Source organism: Papaver somniferum, chromosome 5, assembly GCF_003573695.1.
Source record: "Papaver somniferum cultivar HN1 chromosome 5, ASM357369v1, whole genome shotgun sequence".
Classification (NCBI taxonomy): domain Eukaryota; kingdom Viridiplantae; phylum Streptophyta; class Magnoliopsida; order Ranunculales; family Papaveraceae; genus Papaver; species Papaver somniferum.
Genome location: NC_039362.1, coordinates 177349857 through 177371387, shown reverse-complemented (window position 1 = coordinate 177371387; position 21531 = coordinate 177349857). Strand labels below are relative to the sequence as shown.

General features: G+C 34.9%; 1 protein-coding gene and 1 pseudogene across 1 annotated transcript; both read left to right on the top strand.

The window, feature by feature from the left end:
• The first annotated feature begins 6013 nt into the window (after positions 1-6013).
• LOC113283777 (protein LURP-one-related 15-like) lies at positions 6014-7346 on the top strand. Its single transcript, XM_026533142.1, has 3 exons — positions 6014-6399; positions 6551-6778; positions 6927-7346. Exons 1-3 carry the CDS (start codon positions 6136-6138, stop codon positions 7071-7073), a joined length of 639 nt encoding a protein of 212 aa, XP_026388927.1. The 5' UTR covers positions 6014-6135; the 3' UTR covers positions 7074-7346.
• A 2185-nt stretch (positions 7347-9531) lies between these two features.
• Positions 9532-21127, top strand: LOC113280160 (annotated as a pseudogene).
• Positions 21128-21531: the final 404 nt, after the last annotated feature.

Here is a 21531-nt window from a genome sequence, read left to right as displayed (position 1 = left end):
AATGCGCTAAGTCAGTTTTTATTCTAGTAATTAAATTTTTAGATTATGTATTTTGTTTTATAAAATTCAAGAAACTCTAATTATAAATAAATGTTGTTAATAGGAGTTACACCGATAGATTTGTATATGTCAATGGGAATTCCAAGTGCTGGAAACTTACTTCCATTTAACGCACTAGATTGGCTATCAGAAAATAGATGGAAAGAAAGACTTCCATTATACTCAAATGATGTAGAAAGAAATGATACATACAGATAAATAAAAGCAAATGGATTAAAAGTGGCTGGGTTGAATCTTTTTTTTAAACGTTATGCTACGAAAATAAATGAGAAAATAAATAATGTATATTTGTTCCATGAACATTCTGAGGAGCTCGAACATGTGTTTGTGTTATGGACACTAGGTCAATGTTTATTTCCAAATGCTAGCTCAGTGTTGTTAATTGGTTTTCTCGAAGCTTTAGAAGATTTAGAGCAATCACTAACATATGATTGGGGTCAACAATTTTATCAGAGATTTACATATCCCTCGGTAATTGCTCGACGTGTGTCACAGATACTTTTAGGGATTGTTGGAGGTAAGAACCAATATTTTTCACATAATTTTTTTGTTATTTTGTACATGAAAAATTTACTAACCAATAATGTTATTATTTTCAGTATTGGTGGTATACATATTTCCGTGTTTCGAAACCTTCTCTTAAAATTCACACTAAAGTTTTTTCGGTCATACTGATGTACTATTCCGAGAATTGGCAACCAGAACAGATTGAAGATGGCCAACATACTGCTAGTGTTTATAAGATTCAAAAGTTGTGTAGAACAAGCCTTAATCTTGTCTCCCATCCGTATGAAGCAATCCCTGAGTTCGAAGAAGAACAATCTCAGAGAATGGTACAGCTAAGCCTTAAAAGGATCGTGTTATACGTATTTGGTATTATGGTCAAAGACATCTTCATTTACAAAGACGATCAGTGATAACCGTCAGCCGCTATCCAAGTTCAGAGGTTTCTGAAGACGACTACTTGAAATTGATAAGGGAAGGTCATCATTGGCAAGAAGCTGATGAATTGATCCAGGAGCCAATGGAAAAAAATGAATACCTATTTTAGTTTAACACTATTTTCAAGCCCAATATTTCTATGCAACCCCAAAGTTTGGGTCAGATGGATTTTCCAACTTTAGGTAGGATGCCACTCGGTGATGAATTTCTTCCTTCCCTACCTCTACTAGACACAGGAGACGCATTTGCATATCCTTCTCAAGCGGGTTCATCGTCAACTATGCCACCATTTTCTTGGGATGTACAGACTGTACCACCACATCTTGAGAGAATCTTACTTATCCAATTGTTTTCAGTGCACTTGATCGGACTTATCCATATGTGGGTGGGGGGGGGGGGGTCAATGCTACACCGGAGCAATATGATACCCAGTTGAACGATTATCATGCTCTATTAGATGGATTTCAACAATTTCACTTGAATGAGTTGCAAAAAATGAGGGAAAGAATGATGTTTGGCATGAGTCAAGGGTTTGCCGGTAATGATGGTTCAGGTAGTAGTAGAGACGTGAGTCCTAGTATCAGTGGAATGAGTCTCAGTGGTAGAGGAATGACTCATTTGAGTCCTAATATTAGAGACATGAGTCCTAGTGGTAGAGGCATGAGTCCCAGGCACCAAATTCGTGGAAGTGAAAGAAGTTTGAGACGTCGTTCTATGCATGAGGTACCAGAAAGTTTTACTCTAAACCTAGTGTTAGATACTCAAGTAGAACGTAAAGGTGATGAAAACGTTGGCATGGATACAACTCCTGCATGTTTGTTTAGACAAATGCCTAGATGACACAATGACTCCTGGTGGTGGTGTGAATATAGAAGCAATTATGCAATCGAATCTGTTTACCCCAATTTCCTCAAGCTCATCAGCATTTCAACCATTTCAGCAAGCTCCTCCATCATATCAACAACACGTATTTCAAGATTTTTATCATGTTCCCATGTGCCCTGGACCCATTAATTATCCAGGTTATGATGATTCTGATGAGACTCAACCACCAAGTGAGTATTAAACCGGCTCGCTAACTGATATGTTGAACATCACTCTTGATACAGAAAACGCAGGCAATTGGGTCTTTGGTCAGGAAGGTAATGGCCAAAGAAATGAGTAGTTTGTGGACGTAATTTAGTTTAAATATTTAAAATGTAATCTTTTTATTTAAATTAATCGAAATTATCTTTTAGATAATACTCAAATAGAAACTAATTTTACATTTCATTAAAAATTAACTTTTATTGCATAACGCAATATTTATAAATTGAATCCCTGCACGTGAACCTTGTAGAGTTCATAACATTTTTCGTGACTAAACCATCTTCTATTGTCTTCGACAAATTTGGTATGAGCTCTAATTTTTAGTTTTTCAGTTAGGAATTCAGGGTTATCCCCTTTTATCTACCACATAATTTCCTGATACTTCCTCACATCGTTATTGATGAAACAACAATGATTTTGAAGACACTCATTTGTTTTTCTTCAATTTACGTGAACTAACGTCATAAACCTTTGAAACCCAGTGTCCAATAAATTAAAAGTCTCTAGATTGAAATCTTTATCGCTTTCAACCGAAACCTAACATCAAATTAGAGAAACATCTTATTCTCGAAGAAATCAACATCGGTTATGCGAGCACTAGGGCATAGTGAAATGAATTCGAAGTTAAGATGGTGTGAGTTGAAATGGGTATTTATAGGGAGAGAATAGTAGTCTTTGAATGAGGAACTGATGAGTGATGATCAAGTCAGCGAGGGATGTAATAACTAGCGCTGGCGCTGGAATGACCATCAAGCGATATTATGACCATCTAGCGATGGACACTCTATAGGTCGCTAGAAACTCCATCGTATGTGCCTATATGTTATAATTGACGCATACGTTTGGCACTTTGACATACCCATGGTGGGTGCATATATGGCAAAATCTGGTGTTTACCATATGCATAGGAATAAGCCTAACTAGGTAGCTTCTTGCTCTGTGGTAGGATAGCAGTAACTTTAGCTTACAAAAGGATGTGAATCTTAGTTGTTGTTGTTGTTAGCCAAGAAAGCACCAGTGACTTTGCTTCGGTACATAAATCTTGATCCTCGATTCAATTAATTTGGTCTAGTTAGTTGTAGTGCTTCAAGATCAAAAATTCTCAAACAACAACTTACGAGTAAAACAAAATTTATCCAGACTTTAGAGTTAAAAATTATGCTCTGAAGCTGCCATGGTGATGTGAAACTTGAACTTGCAGTCCCATTCTGATATGTATAGTTGTGCTATTTTTATCAAGGCACTCATAACTTTACTTGGGGCAGCGTTTAACCTTGAACATCCCTCAATGAGATGATTTGTTATCAATATTAGGGGTGCACATAAGAGTATAAGACACGACCTCTTACAATATTTGGAAAGTCTTTTGATCAAGAAACCTAAACTAAATTTGGAATGTGCGTACCATATATTAGTTTTAAGAATTCTGACTCTAGTCAGGTGATTTTAGTCCGATCAGACGACTCAGATGAGTCGGTAGTAAACAAACATGATACAAGTCTGTAATCTAATTCAAAAAGGAAATTAGTGGGAGACCCAAAAAAAAATATTCTCATTGTCAAGCCCACAATTAATTTTGGGTACCGTGATACCCATAATTATATGAAATTATTAAAAATGTATGCGTGACGAATTATGCATCTGCATGACAGGTTATGCATCAAGGGTATAATTGGTAAAACAACATGGATATAACATATCTAAAAATCCGCGCCTTGGAATTTTAAAAATTATCGTTGGAAATCTTTTTAAGAGAGCTACGCAACGAGTACAAACAAGAATATCAAATTTTTGTTTTTCACGAAAAAATAGGAGGCGATCATCATTTTAGGCAAAATTTTTGAAAACTTGATACATAACCATTATGCAGCCACCAAAAAAGATGCATAACACATTCTACAGACGCATAACGAATTATGCAACCATTTTCTCCACTGCATAACAAATTATGCATTTGGATAAAAAAGTTATGCATCTATAACAAGTTATGTAACCATTGTTTTGGTTGATTTTAGTGCGTCCATAAAAAAAAATTGATGCATAATGCAGTATGCATCCATATTTACGGATGCATATCTGGTTATGCATCTATTTTCTCGATGCATAAAAGATTGTGAAACAATTTTCTCGATGCATAACGCATTTTACAGTCATATTTTCGGATGCATAACAGGTTATGCATCCATTTTCTCGACCGCATAACATGTTATGCAGATATTATTATAGGTGCATAACGTGTTATGCAGCCTTTTTTTTTGTCGGTTCCAATACGAACAAAAAGTAGTTGCATAACGTGTTATGCAACCATTCTCTGTACTGCATAACAGGTTATGCAAAAAAAAAAAGGTTGCATAACTTGTCATCCACCTACAATAATAGCTGCATTACGTGTTATGCAACAAATTTTTTTAGATGCATAACACCTGCATCACAACTTTTTCTCGATCTCCAACCACTGTTAAAAGCATCTCAACTTCCTTCCCAACATCTTCCAGCATTAAATTGAAAACGGATGATGGTGCACTGAATAAGACGCTCCTCATCATAACAACAGCAACCTTCCCTCACGCAACCTTCATACTCGCACACAACTCCACCAGAACTGCAATTTCAACACCACCTGAAATTCCAATTGAACTTCATGTTCTCTAGCTAACTTACTGCATCTAAAACCAATAACACCAACTCTGAATTCAACCACAACACCAGCTTCTCTTCGCATGACAACTTCAGTTACCTAAAGCTTCATGATAAACCAAACCAACGGCAACAGCCTCATATACCCACCAGTACCTCCATATCATCATGTTCACCCGCAATATCAGCTTTTAGAACTGCAACAACTCTTGACTTAAGAACAGCTCATTCATACATCACCAGATTCAACCACACAGACCCTGTAATTTTCAATATCTCTGAGTAACCAATTCCTTCTTCACCTGAATCTTCTCTCTGTACACATCAACAACATCATTATCTCACCATTACTGCATACTAACACCAACTGAGACTGCAACTGCATCTTCACCATTCGAATCTGAGGGAAACACATGCTTTTAATTCATCTTGTTCTTCAAATATGTGACCTAATTCTTCAATTCGTCATACCCCTTCACAGATTGATAACCATTTGCAGAACCCATTATCCAACTTCCTGCTAATTTGTCAGATCACTCCATTCATTGATAGCAGCAATCATCCATCTCTGATCGACAAATCATCACCGAAACCCCTTCAATCTCATCTCAATTTGCTAATTCATCTTGTTCTTCAAATATGTGACATAATTCTTCAATTCGTCATACCCCTTCACAAATCGATAACCATTCACAGAACCCATTATCCAACTTCTTGTTAATCTCTCAGATCACTCCATTCAGTGATAGCAACAATCATTCATCTCTGATCGAAAAATCATCACTGAAACCCCTTCAATGTCATCTTGATTTTCCCAAAAGAAAAGAAAAAGAATTGAAGAAGAAATTCGCGTGAAGAAGAAGTAAAAATACGAAGAAACCAAATTTTACAAATTTTGGGTTTGGGAATAATTTTTTCCCCAAAAATGGGGCGCGCCTGAAGTTTTTTGTCCGTGGGTTTCTCGGTGGAAAAATCTGTAAGAATGGGTCTCACTGTAGTTTTCACAATTCAAAATTCAGGTATTAGAGTTTAAGCCCAATCAGGAAAATAGTTTTGAGTTTGGAACATTTTGTAGTTGGGCTTTCAAATTTTCTAAGCTCAGCTTAGTGAGTGCTGTTAGTAACCAAAAGTCAGGACACAAGCAACGAATTGTCAACCAAAAACCTGTTTACTTCTTGTCTAAGGGAAGGACGTGACATGTAGCATTATCGGACGTCCACGCGTAATAGATCTTTAATATACGCGGTCCATACACGCCGACCTACCAGAGACCCACTTTCCTCTGTTCTTTCCCTCAAAGCATTTCTCTCTATATATAAGAATAAAAATCTATCTATTAAAACTACTAATTAACATCAGTCATCAGTTTTACAAAATCCAAATTCATAAAATTCAACAAGTCTAAAGATGTATCAACCACCACCACCATTAGCTAGCGACGGAGCAACACCGGGGAATCAGATCGTTGTGATTGCGCCTCATTTCTGTGCACCATATCCAGTAGATCTTACCATATCAAAGAAACTTCTAAGTATTGGTGAAGGTAATTTTGGTGTTTTCGATATCAATGGCAATATTATCTTTAAAGTTAAAGGTAAGCTTCTTAGCATTCGAGACCGCCGTGTCCTTGTCGATGCTGCCGGTGTTCCTCTTGTATCTCTACAGCAGAAGGTAATTATTCATTTTTTTTCTTTTTTTTTTTTTTTTGAAGCAGAAGGTAATTATTCATTGTGATGAAGGTAGATTTATCAATATTGATGGTATTTTAACTAAAATATCAGTAAATTAGGGTAATTGATCATATTATTTAATTTTCTTTCAGATAGTGACTTGCCATAGGAGATGGCAAGTATATAGAGGAGACAGCTCAGATTCAAAGGATTTGTTGTTCAGTGTGAAGAAATCTAAGCTTTTGCAGCTCAAGACAAGTTTGCATGTTTTCTTAGCATCAAACACATCTGAAAATGTCTGTGATTTTAAGATCAAAGGAAGCTTTTTTGAGAGATCTTGTGCCATCTATGCTGGAGATTCTAACAACATCATTGCTCAGGTAATTTCCATTTATTATTTGTAGATTTTGTAGGGATCCTGTTTTAGTTTTTATGTTATTATCCTAATTCATTGTTAATTTATATATAGATTTTCGCATGATTCTTTATAATGATACTAGTAATAATCTGTTGACAATGTTGTTGTAGATGCGCAAGAAACACACTGTCCAAAGTATTGTTCTGGACCAGGACACCTACTCAATCACTGTGTACCCGAACGTTGATTATGCATTCATTGTTGCCTTGTGTGTGGTTCTCAATGAGATAAATATGGATAGAAATGATGAAGATTAAACTCTTACCTAAGTATCAATCTTTCCAATCTTTCTTATGGTTGTTTTTTTTAAATATAAAAAGTTTGACAAATATTAATACAGTAGAGTGGCAAAATCCGGTGATGGTATCTTTCCGATGGATGCCCCAGTCAACCAATTGAATAGCGATTATGCATGGTTGTTATACAGGTGTCTTTGCATCTAAGTTTTAAGCACATGAAGTTATCGCTATAAATTATTATAGCTCTAATAATGGTATTATATATTTGACATTTTTTTTACATTAGGATCACCATATTTTATTTTCACATTTAATATATTCGATACAAGAGGCTTGAATCATATCCATAAAAAATTATTTTTGTGGGTCAAAAACAAAGTAAGGAAATAATGAATACAATATCTCAATCGATCCAACGAATACAACCGAAAGCAAAAAAAAGAAAACGAAAGGAACTTATCCAAACAAATAGTCTTGTCACTAATCAATTTTGTTCCTGAATACTAAATATAAAATTTTGTGACTCAACTAAGAGTCTAAGAGAGACCAATCATATCATCATATCGCCATTGTTGCAATTGTCTATCCATATATATGTCCCTTTTTGTAGACTGTTTAGAACAAATAGACTACGATCATCCCCACAACCACAAGCAAAAAAATTGTCACATCTTGGCACTTGCAAGTTGGCACTGTTGTAAACAAAGGTAAGGAAGAAAATGATCGTATTCGTGGTTTAGGGTTCAGAATTGACTTTCGACTCATACGTACATGGCTCCGTTCCTTCGTACAACTTTATTGTATATTGCTTATAAAAAGAAATCTTTGAAGAAATGAATTTTAATTCTGGGTACATCTTATCGCAAATGCCTTTTCGAATAAATACAAAACAATGGACAGAAGAATGGCATGTTATTGCTTACACTTACACATATATGTAGGCATTTGACAGAGTTCTGTTTTGCACTTTTAACTTGAAGTGCATCATCATTCATCACCCCGCCATAAGATGAATCGATGGGGAGAGAACTTACATAATTTTTGTTTCTTAATGGAAACGGATTAACGCTTGCATCAGATTCCACTCGAAATAGTAAGATATGTTTCAAAAGGAAAACAAAAGGCAATAATAAAGATAGGGGTTTCTTTGTAATTGGGAAGCTATTTTTTGATACATTCATGTAATTCTAGACTCTAGTCACATATTGTGACTGTTTCTCTTTTTAATATATTTTGCCATTTTCGGTCTAAAAAAAATAGGGGTTCCTTGGGTAACTTCTTGCTGTTAGCTATAGTCATATTCAGTGTAAGCTCAGTGTTAATTGAGTGTCTATTTTTTTTTATCTATATCCTTTCACCATCTCTACAAATAGTGAATGTCCGGCTATGTCCTATAACATTTCACACACTTAATAAAACTCTTTGATTTGTTCCTCCATGGTATCATATTTCCAAAATTTTCTTCCGCTCTTACTTACAACTTTTTTTTAATTTTATCTCTGAATACCAAAAACATCAAACTTAAAATTCAGCATAAATCTTCGACAACAATTCATCATTTCTTCTGCAATTTTTTCTTCAGTGATTGATAACTCATCTCTTATTGCTAAATTAATCAATGCATTTAAACATCTGGAGAATCTAAATTCTTCAGCTCAAACTAATTCTACATCTCAATTCAATTTTACTTCACCTTTTCAAAATATTTGCAATTTTGTTCCGAAAAAACTTGATTTAACCCATTATCTTTTGTGGAACCATCGGGAAATCCATTCTGATTAGTACAAATTTGCTTCATTTTTATTTTTTATGGATCTTATCCTCATCCTCATCCTGCTTCTCAGATCCTGGAAAAAGGAAATCCTAATAGCGTTTGGGTACGAGAAACAGAAGTGTTTCTGCTTCGTTTTTTTGATGTATCTTATCCTCATCCCGCTTCTCAGATCTTGGAATATGGAAATCCTAGTAGCGCGTTTGGATACCAGAAGCAGAAGTGCTTCTGCTTCTCCATAAGTAGAAGTCAGAAGCAAAACTAGTTTGCTTCACAAAAAGTTAACTTTTCGACTTCTATAAATCATTTTGAAATTTGACACCCAAATTAACTTCTGACTTTGGACTTCTAGAAGTCGAAAAGCTACTTCTGATATGCTATCCAAACAGGCTATAAATATGTCCATTGAAATCAGATGGATCGCTTCGTTATGTCATGTCTCAACCTCTAGAAATATTGGGATTACTTGCAGCATGAGCTAAATGATCAGTTCTTGGTTCGAAAATAATTGTTGAGGAGTCAGATTATTCAATTAAGCGAGGTAATCTTTCAATTACGGAGTTCTTGGGGAATGTCAAGGAATGAGTTGATAATTTGTCTGTTATTAGTGATCATATACCCGATTCTAATGTTATTATGCACGTCTTAAATGGTCTTAATCGTGAATTCAATCATTTTGTCATTACTGCTCAACATCGAGAATCTATGTATAGATTTAGTAAGTTAATATCTTGTTTGCTTCATCATAAGCAGTGGTTAAAAAATCAGGCTCAAGAAACCGCAGTTCTTCTTGATTCTACAAATTCTCCTGCTGCATTCTTTTCTAAGAAGACTAATTCATCCTTCAAGAATTCTTCTCATGCTTTTGGATCTAGGCGGAAGAATCAAGATGCATCTAATCATTCAAAAAATTTTATACTTCTAATGAAGATACAAGATCTTATAATGTTATTACTCAAGATACAAGGCCTTATATTGACTTCTCAGGTATAACCTTTCAAATTTGTAAGCAGTTAGGTTATACTGTTAATAAATGTAAATTCAGATATCTACCTGCAACACCTTACCCTACATCTAAAACTTTTATTTCTAAAGATGTTTCGGGATCTTCATCAGCTCAACAGACCCTTACTTCTAAAGATGCTTCTGGATCATCATCAGCTCCACAAGCTTTTACTTGTTCTTTGAGCACTGAAGTTTTTACTACAACAAGTGGTCCATATTTTGTCATTAGCAATGAATAGATTTCAAATTTTGCAGCTTCCGCGCATTTGACGACCAACAATCCAGCTCTATTACATACTTTTGTTCCTTATACAGTCTATGACCATGTCATGGTTGGGAATGGTAAGTTCTTGACCATTACCCACATTGGTACTTCAGTTATTTCAACTATAAATGAACAATCTGTTGTTAGTTCCTAGTTTGTTTAAGAACTTGATTGTGTATCTCAAATTGTTAAAGACAATAATGTTTGGATTAAAGTGTTTGAGTGGGGTATAACATTAATGATATCAACACTAAGGAAGTAGTAGCAGGAGGGCCAGTCTGCAACAACTTATATCCAATTCAGGTGGCGCCAATTTTTTTGTTTGTCTTCTATTCTTGCTGCTCCTTCATTATGGCATTCTAGACTTGGTCATCCTTCAAATAAAATTCTTAGTAAGTTTTTCCCATTATTCTCAATTAAACTTTCATTACAATATCTTGATTCTTTTTGTCATCATTTCCAACTAGCAAAACACACTAAGTTTCCGTTTTCATCATCTAATAGAGTCACTCATACTCCCTTATCACCTGTTCACTGTGATATTTTGGGTCCAGCTCCAACTATGTCTTTGGATGGTTTTAGGTACATTGTTTTTATCTATGATTATAGACGTTATAACTGGATTTATCCAATATTGACTCATAGAACTGACTCTCTCAAGTGTTTTCAACATTTCAAAAACATAAATGAAAATATTTAAAACACCTTTCTTGATTCTTTTAAATGTGATGGAACGCTTATGAACTCACTAAGAGAGTTTTTAGAGAATTTTTAGATGCTAATGGAATGTGTTGGGTGCAATAATCAAAAACAAGGAAAAATCAAATAAGCAAAAGTTATTGATACTTAACTCCTTTATAGTGGAAGTGATCGACCTGATGAAACGAACGAGCTCTCCAGATCTCCGCAACAACAACAAGGAAAAACTTTGGAAAAACAGAGTGAGTCACGTGTTCAACACGTTTCCTTTAAGACATTAGCGCCCGGCTACACTCAAGAGTGATGCTATAGCCCTCACAGGACAGATATCTCCAGGATAAAACACCCTACTACACCTACTACTAGCATATGTAGTAGATGTTCAACTTGAGCTTGGCAACTCCGAAAAAACCCTTAAGGAAAATCGCTAACGCAAAAGAAAACAATATAAAATATTTTTCCTTGGGGGTCCTTATAAAATATAGAGCAACCCCTTTCCCATAGATTTTACAGAAGTAGTGGATTTCTTTATATAATGGAATAACACAACTTAAAAAAGATGAACTCCCCGATGTGGGACTAAAAAGCTTATATAGTCTCTTAAAACAACTAAAAAGGGGAAACTCCACAATGTGGGACTAATAAGTTTCATTCACAAAGAAAACAAAATTAAATTTATTTAGTTAAAAACTTTAAAAAAACAATTAATTAATATTGTTTCCAACAATCCCCACATGAATGAAAACCTCAATAAAACATGAAAGTACAGATATATCTTGGTAAATCAACATCCCAATATCACGACCCAAACATACTGAACAGATATACTGATCGTGCAAGTGTTGAAACCATACTAGTCCTTTCACAACAGTGTGTTGACCCCAGGGTCATACTATGGATTGCAAAAATCATATAGTATAGAGAGTTTTCATCTTTAGTTCCTCACAGGTGAGACTAAAGGTTCCTTTCACCAAAGTGAAAAAGCATGAACTAGTGAACCCTTAGTGACCCTTAGCTCCTAAGTTCCAGTAATACCAAAACTATTAAAACGAAAATCACATAAAAAAAACGCAGGAAATACCAATTTAGGCAGAGGTGTCCATGAGGTCTTGAACCTTTGCTTAGTGAGATATTACCGGAATTACTTGCTAGAGACAGTGAACTATGTCTTGAACTGCTAGTGTTTGATGTAATTCGCGATAACAACCACGGATGATATCTCCAAGGGTGCTGCCAAGCTCGTGTCGTTTTGTCCAATTTGGCCCTAGACATATCTTGTTTCTCAGAATGCTCTAGAGAATCAAATCTCATATTCTCATAGGAAGCGGCCCCACTTCCTCATTCAGATAGGTGAGTTTCCATCAAGAGTGTTACTGCTACACCCCACTTCAATCTTAAATTGAAACTATAGAACTCATTAAGACTTCTTAAAAGTCATCCTTCACATGCAGTCACACTATCACGTCTACATCATAGGGAAGGGACAGAGAATGAAATTCTCTGATAGTGTTTACCTTTACCCACCACGAATTAGTTGTCTCACTCGAAACCTTGATCTTGGGATCTCCAGTCTGCAAGGTTGAGTATCCTTCATGGCAAGTTTAATTTATGAGATTAAGCCCCATCCCCCTCGATGCATTTTTTAACTATTTCTTTGGATAAACCTTTCGTCAAAGGTTGCGCGATATTCTCCTTGGACTTTATCCAATCAATGGAAATAACGTCGATTGAGATTAGTTATTTTTAGCTTTAGCTATTATAGCTTGGCTAACACAATGTATAGATATAGCTGGCACATGCTTATGTCAGAGAGGAATGTCTTCTAAGAAACATCTTAGGCACTCGGCCCCCTCTCGTGCTTTATCTAACGCAATACTCTCAGATTCCATAATGAATTGAGCAATATATGTTTGTTTGGAAATCTTCCAAAAACAAACCCTCATGCTAGAGTGAAAACATATCCACTCGTAGACTTATACTCCTCTGAGTTAACTATCCAGTTTGCATCCCAAAGTCCCTCAAGGACAGCAAGATACCTTTCATAAATAAAATAAAAGGTAATAGAGTATTTTAGGTACCATAATACTCTACTTAGTGCATCCGAATGCTCTTGCTCTGGACTACAAGTATATCTACTTAACTTACTCACAATATAGGCAATGTCTGGACTCTTACAGTTCATTAAATTCATCAGACATCCCATAACTCTTGAGTATTCAAGTTAAGATACTCCATTACCCTTATTTTTCTCGAGTCTACAAGAAGAATCGTATAGAGTACACGCAGGCTTACAATCAGACTGATTGTATCTCTTAAGCACAAATTCAACATAATGAGAACGACTAAGACTTAAATGTTTTTATTTTCTAATCCTCATCCCTAAGATTACATCAAAGGGCCTAAGTCTTTCAAGTCAACGTTCTCATTCAGTGCATGTTTTTAGTGGAATTAATCACATCTATGTTTGTATCAAGTATAAGCATATCATCAACATACAAGCATACAATCACACAGGCATCCTTAACAAGTTACTTGTAAATACACTTGTCAGATTCATTAACTTAAATCCACTACACATTATCACATGATCATTATGTTACGTGCTTATTTGAAAACCATACAAATTTTCAATTACAAACTTTGTCTTCATAACCTTTCACTACAAAGTCCTCAGGTTGGTCTATGTAAATTTCTTTATCTAATTCACGATTTTAGAAAAGCTGTCTTAACATCCATCTGATGTATCTCTAATTGTTTATGGCAGCAATAACAATTAGCATCTCAACGAAGTAATTCTCGTCACATTGAATAAGAATCAAGGAAATACACCTTCTTTTAGTTTATAGCTACCAACTTAGCTAATATTTTTACAGTTCCATCTACCTATGTTTCCTCTTAAAGACTCATTTACATCCCATAGTCTTACTTCCTGGAGGTAAAATAGCAAGCTCCCAAGTCTGGTTCCGACGGACTGAGTCCATTTCACTAAATGAAGCTTCTTACCAGAATGGGGTTTCAGTAGATATCAAGGCTTCTTTACAAGTCTGGGGCTAAGACTAAGCTAGGCATGTTATGAAGTCTGTTTCATAAGAAGTCTCAAGTCTAATTGTTTTACTTCTCTTAGGCTCAACATCAACTTCATCTTCCTTTAAAATAAGTTCTAACTATATGGAAATATATCTAGGGGATCAACAACACATCTCTAATGAGGTACATGTTTAGAATAAACATGTTCAAAGAACTTAACATCCCTAGATTCCATAATAATATTCACACCAAAGTCAGAAAAAATCAAAACACACAACCAAAAATCTATATGTAGAATACTCAGCATACCTTATATGAAGACACAATCAACATTTTTGGTTTAAATCTAGTTCTTTTAGGAAGAGGAATTACAATCTTAGTCAAACACCCCCACACTTTGACTCATTCATAAGAAAGTCATCTACCTTTCCATAAATCATATGGAGTTTCATCTGATCCTCAAAAGGGTACTATATTCAGGATATATTAGTTAAGAGGACTGCCTCCCCCCACAAGGCCGCAGGTAAACCTGACCTAATCAACATGGCAATTATCATCTCCTTAAGGATACATTTGTTATGTTCAAGGCTTATAATTGGTTTCCAACTTCAAGTTTATACATCTTAAGGCTTCTAAGGCGTCATCTTTATCCCTTAGCAAGTATACAAGATAGTACCTCGTACAATCATCTGCGAAAGTTATAAACCATCTTTTCTCACATTGGTTTTGGGTTGAACTCATGTCAACTAGGCCTAACTGAATTAATTCTAAAGGCTTAGAATTACTCTGAACATTTGTGCTAAAAGGTTTTATAGCATATTTTGATTCTTCACAGATTTCACTTTTGTGTTCAAAATCTAAACTAAATTTGGGTACGCAGCCTATGCTGGCCAGTTTAAACATTGACTTATAAGTTTACGGTTCCAAGTGTACCACATAAAATATTCAATCACACAAATGAAGCAAAAGAAACAACTATGTTCTCTTCATCAGTTTTCCCGTTAAGCTTATATAGACCCAAAGTCCTATAACTCTTTCCTAAAAAATCACTGTCTAGTTACAACAAGTTTTCCAGATTCAATTAAAATTTTAAATCTTTTACCATCTATAACATAACAAGATACAAGATTCTTGCATATGCTCGGAACATGAAAACTTCATTCAATGTGGGAATATTACAGATATGAGCTTCTGCTCGACCTTTTCTTTTTATGCAACCTCTGTTGCAGATGAGTTACTCAAAAAGAATTTCTCGACATCCCCTATCCTCTAATAGGAGGTGAACAGGTCTCTGTTTCAACAAACATTCTTGGTGGCTCCAGAATCCACCTACTAGTCTATCACATTGGTTATTAAAGTAACTTCCGACATCATGCCACTAAACTCGTTCTAGTTTGTTCAACTAAATTGGCATTAACTTTCTACTCATTAAGGTTTTTATGTTTTCTACAATTTACTGCCGCGTGGCCAGAAATTTTACAAACATAAGAATCACCCTTAATTAATGTAATGCCGGATTCAGTTTTACAAAACATACCTTTCTTCTGAAGACTACGCTTAGAGTTGTTTGATGTTCTTTCCTTTGTCATCTTTGGAAGACTTGTGTTCATCCACAGGCTCCTGGTATCCATGTCCCTTTCCAATTTCATGTCATAATCTTCATTTATACTTTGACCACGGACACGTAATTTCACAATCACCCCATAAAAACTACTTTAGTTAACAACAAATTTCTGTCCGTCAGAATTTTTCGGGAACATTTCTCTGCTTTGTAAAATATCAAACAAATACTTTTACAACTCCAAAAATTATGAAATTTTACATGGGTAACTATCAGGATGTCTACTACGTTGTGTCAAAAGGGTTCATCGAAATTTCTTCTAGGTTGAGAGATAAATTCAAAACTCTACAACTGACCAAAAATTCGTTTTTTGTTTTTCACTCCATAATTAACATCCATGATTATTACAAACTGTAATGTCTTAAGATTGTTGGGTGCAATAATCAAAAACAAGGAAAAATCAAATAAGCAAAAGTTATTGATACTTAGCTCCTTTATAATGAAAGTGATCGACTTGATGAAACGAACGAGCTCTCTAGATCTCCGCAACAACAACAAGGCAAAACTTTGGAAAAACAGAGTGAGTCACGTGTTCAACACGTTTCCCTTAAGATATTAGCGCCCGGCTACACTCAAGAGTGATGCTATAGCCCTCAAAGGACGGATATATCCAGGATAAAACACCCTACTACACCTACTACTAGCATATGTAGTAGATGTAGGATCAGAATCTCGCAACGAAAATATTTCAGCGAAATTATCAACAACAAAACACAACAGCGTCGTAGAACAATTTTAGAAATGATATAATAAACGACGTCAGCTAAAATCATGAGAAAGATGTGATGATCCTGCGAAAATTAGAGAGTTTGCGAGATTAAAATTTGTAAGATTGCGAGAATGTCGCAAGCCATATCCGAAAATAAAGGACAGATTAACTTTCATCCACTATGTATTTCCGTATAAATAGTCGTTCAAGTTGTAAAGAAAGAGGAGAGATCTTTTTGAGTAAGAAACAAGTAAATAGGAGAGAGAAAGTCTAGAGCAGAAGTCATTCTTGATTCCTTTATCTTTTCTTGTAAGAACATTCAAAGATTGATCAATAAAATTAAGAGTGTAAATCTAAAAATGAGTTGAGTAATAATGAAATCATATGAGGGGTGTAGTGTAGGATTTCCTGCAACTAGAGTAGATGCTCAACTCGAGCTTGGCAACTCCGAAAAAACCCTTAAGGAAAATCGCTAACGCAAAAGAAAACGATATAAAATATTTTCCCTTGGGGGTCCCTATAAAATATAGAGCAATCCCTTTCCAATAGATTTTACAGAAGTAGTGAATTTCTTTATATAATGGAATAACACAACTTAAAAAAGATGAACTCCCCGATGTGGGACTAAAAAGCTTATATAGTCTCTTAAAACAACTAAAAAGTGGAAACTCCATAACGTGGGACTAATAAGTTTCATTCACAAAGAAAACAAAATTAAATTTATTTAGTTAAAAACCTTAACACAATAATTAATTAATTTTGTTTCCAACAGAATGTTTTTAAGAATCTCATGTCCTCATAATAAAGCTCAGAACGGTTTAGCTGAGCGTAAACATTTTCACATTACTAAGATTGGAAATACCTTATCTTTACAAGCTTCATTATCATCTCATTTTTCGTTTGATTCCTTTTTAACTGTTATTTTTCTCATAAATAGAACTCCATCCAAAGTTATCAATTTTAAGTCTCCCTTTCAAATGTTTTTTCAAGAAAATCCAGATAATAGTTCCTTACGAGTTTTTGGATGTAACTGTTATCTAAATCTTATTGCTTATCGTTCGAGCAAACTGTGTGCAAAATCTGCAAAATGTGTTTTCTTGGAATATAGTCCTCTTTATAGAGGCTATAAATATCTTGACAAAAACACTAAAAAGATTTTTGTCTCTGGCCATGTAACTTTGAATGAGTCTGAATTTCCTTTTGCTTCCAAGTGTGACTCAGACTCTTATTTTTACTCTTGTTCTAATTCATCTTCTGAGTTAGTTTCTGTGCCAATTGGTTTATGTCCCCTGCACCTCCAATTACTCACCCACTCAATCCCTTCATCCCTTCACCTTCAGCTGAGTCTATAGCTCCTACTGTGCAGTCTGTCTCTACTTCAATCCCTCATACTACTACTAAGGACTATTGCTAATTGATCCACTAATGGTATTTCAAAGAAGAAAGATTTTCCATCAGACTATCTTGCTCATGCCACTGTCTTACATTCTCTGTCAGTAGCTTTTACTTCTTCTCATTATTAATGTTGAGCCGAAGACTTACAAACTGCTTCCAAGCTTCCAGTATGAATTAATGCTATGAAGACTGAAAATACGGCTTTACTAAATAATGGTACTTGGGAGTTGTAGAATCAATTGAAGATACGAATATTTTGGGTAGTAAATGGGTGTATAAGATTAATTAAAAGTCAGATGGTAGTACATAAAGCTCGATTGGTATCTCAGGGATTTAATCAACAAGAAGGAGTTGATCTTTCAGAGACTTTTAGTCCCGTAATTAAAATTACAACTATCAGATGTGTATTGACGGGCCCAGTGGGAATGTTGGCTATAGTCATATTCAGTGTAAACTCAGTGTTAACTGAGTGTTTGTTTTCTTTATCTTTAGCCTATCACTATCTCTTTAAATAGTGAATCTCCAGGCTGTGTCCTGTAACATTTCACACGCTTAATAAAACTCTTCGACTTGTTCCAACACGTGCTGGTAGTAACTTAGCTTAGAAAAGACTGTGAAACCTAGACTACGTAGTTGTGGTACCTAATGCCCAAGAAAGTGAACAAGTTATTTTTTTTGTCGATCAGTCACTCTTCTCTCTCCTCTCCCTCTCTAGCAATTTCAGACATCTTCCCAGATCAGATTCCGTCAAGCTCCGGCGAGCTCAGATTTGTTCTTCGGAGCAGATCTGAGCTCCTCTCTTAATTGCTTTCTTAGATTTAGGTTTTATTTTACTGTTCTTTCAATTTGTTAGGGTTAGTATTGTTTTTCTTTTTCAAAAACACTCCTCTCTGCACCTTCATGGTGTTTCTTCATGTCCTTTGTGACTGCACCTCCATGGTGTTTCTTAAGTGCACCTTCATGGTGTTTCTTCCTGTCCATTGTGACGTTTGGTTAGATTGCAATGATGGTTACAAGAAGATCATTCTCCATATCCGGGAAGCTTTAAAACTTCAAGAAGATGAAGATTTAGGATTTCAAAATATGGGTTCGTTTAATTACTGGGCAAATCACTCCTCCATGGGAGCACATCTTCTCTTAGAAGAAAGCTTATCTAAATGGTTGGAACTCTGTCCAAAAACCATTATCTTGCCGATCTCATGGTCTCTTTCAAATACACGAAATCGGTGCTTCAACGGTTTTCCGATCTTTCTCTTCTCGGTCTATTAGTTGGTACCATTTGCTGTATTTTGGTTTCTTTCTTACTGTTTTTGTACTCATGTAATCTTTCCATTTGGTACGAATGAATGAGATTTGTGTATGTTAGCATAAAAAAAATTAAAAAAAATTAAAAAAAATAAAAATATATATATATATATATATATGCCCAAGATTCTTGGGCCAAGAAAGTGCATAAATATTGTTTTCAAATTAAGATAGTTTGGATTTTTTTTTATTTATCAAGTGTTTTTGAAGTACATAATGGCTCTTTTGGATCAAAAATGCCTATGCAGTGTAGGAGTAAAAAAAGAACTACAATAAAACTTCTTTAAAATAATAGCTTTAAGACCGAGAAAAATTATTATTTTAGAGAGATTATTATCTTAGCGAGAAGAAATTAAACATGTGCAAGTCTAGTTGGGATTAAATAATTTTATTATTTTAGAGAAATTATTATTTTAACGAGTATTATTTTAAGAAGATTTTAGTGTAGTTGTCCCATTCTGTATATACTTTGAAGTCCCATTCTGCAGGGTGTGCTATTTCAAGGTAATCATAACTTTACTTAGGACGGGTCTTAACCATGAACTGTCCTTGTCATAAATATTATTGGCACCCAATTAGTTTATAAAGCCCGACCCTCTTAGAGTCTCTCTAATGGTTGATGTGCTTATTTCATACTCCATCCATTCCATTTTACTTGACGTTGTAGAGTTTTTCACGCAGATTAAGAAACATAAGAGAGAGTTAAATTTTTCCAATTCTATCCATATTAATACCTTTAAAAAAAAATTAAATGACCTACTTTTTAGTTTCTAAATTTTAGGGAAAGTTACCAATCCCATTGTAATTTACTTGGGATGTACCAAATTTTTATAGATAAGAGTGTATATCCTCTATGAGAAATATTTAAAAATTGGAGTAATTATTTATGTGTTGATTTCAAAGCAAGGGTAAATTAGAGAGAATTTGGGTAAAATACTAAAACTCTCATCTATTTTGGAACAAAAAATAAACCCTAAAACATCACGTAAAGTTGAACAGAGGGAGTATGTGTCAACATTGTCTTGACATTCTCTTGGTAAAAATTCCCTTATATAGATATAAATTCCTAAATATTGGGAACTAAAAAAATTCATCTCCAATCCAAATCAATTTTAATCTTTTGTTTCTTAAGTGTCATTTAATAATTGGTTAACAATCATTCCATTTTTATTTTATAACATATTTCACTAACATAAAGATGACTACGATGGAAAGACATTGTCAAAGTGAATGTCTAAAACTAGACAATGTCTTCCCAAGATTAAGCCACCTCACTCCACATTCATTTAAGAAGTTAGGGTTGGAGAAGATTTTTAAAGAAAATTGATGTGTATCCTATGTGGATTTAAACATTTATCCTCACATACATTTCATTGGAGAAGCTCTTACAATTTTATGGAAAATCCTTTGATCAATCAAGAAAACCTAAAATAAATTTGGAATGTACGTACGATATATTAGGACAGTCTCATAGGTTGAGTAGGAATCTAATTTTGTTTGGAAATATGAGAGTCCCTATATATACAACCAAAGTTTAGGTCGTAGACGACGAATTTTCGATCGGAAATTCTGTGCTCACAGAAGATGGGACGTCAATCATCGTCCAAGAGAAAAAAAGACGAAACGTCCAAGAGAAAGAAATAAGAAACAAGTAGAAAAACGGAGAAGCTTAAATCTGTAGTTGTTACCCCAGAAGACGAACTATTCAACATATATCCAAACAAGGAGACAGACACGATCGAGCCAGATGGAGTTGAGTTACTTTGTTCGGATCTAGGAATCGAACATACTGATGTCAGGATACTGATGCTTGCATGGAAGATGTCAGCTGCAAAGATGGGATACTTTACGCGGGACGAATGTCGAAACGGCCTCGCTGCATTAGAAGCAAAAAGTATGAACACATTATCGAAAGCACTCACGAAGTTGGAGAAAAAAAGTTAAGAAGGCATCCGAAACCGAGTTTTTGGAGTTCTAATCGTATGCATTCCGGTACTGCTTAACAGATGGGCAAAGGGATGTTGAAAAAGAAAGCATCTGCGAATTGTTAGATATGCTCTTAGGTTCTTGGTACCCTGCTCAAGTTGGTAAACTTGTCGAGTACCTTAAGTTTCAGACCGATTATAAGGTGATCTGCAAAGACCAGTGGATGGGATTTTATCGGTTTTGCACCAAAGTAAGTTTTCCAGACATGACGAACTATGACGCAGATAATGGATTTTATTCATTGATCATAGATAATTTTGTTGATTGGATGAAAGAGGGGAAGAATTAGAGATTTTATGGTGCATAAAGAATAGTACAAGTTTTTTGTTCTTTTGTTTATTTTTTATGCTAGATAGGTATAGGCATGTCCCCTGCCTGACTACATCTCTGGGAAGGTCCGGCACTGGCATGCATAGTATTCTTGAATATAATAGGAAGCTTTTGAATTTGTGGCATTATATTTAGTTCTAATTTCACAATTTGTGTCTTAGAAAAACTTATAAGAAGAAATAAAAATTCTGTTCGTTGATAACAGTTGAGATCCGAATTTATTTAAATTTTATAAAATTATCAAGATACCAGCATATGTCAATCCTCTTTTAGTGGTTTTAACTATAACAAAACAGTAAACGAAGAGACAAAATTGGCCGGCCTGAATAGAGGATACCCTTGGCTGTGAATTTTCCAATTTTT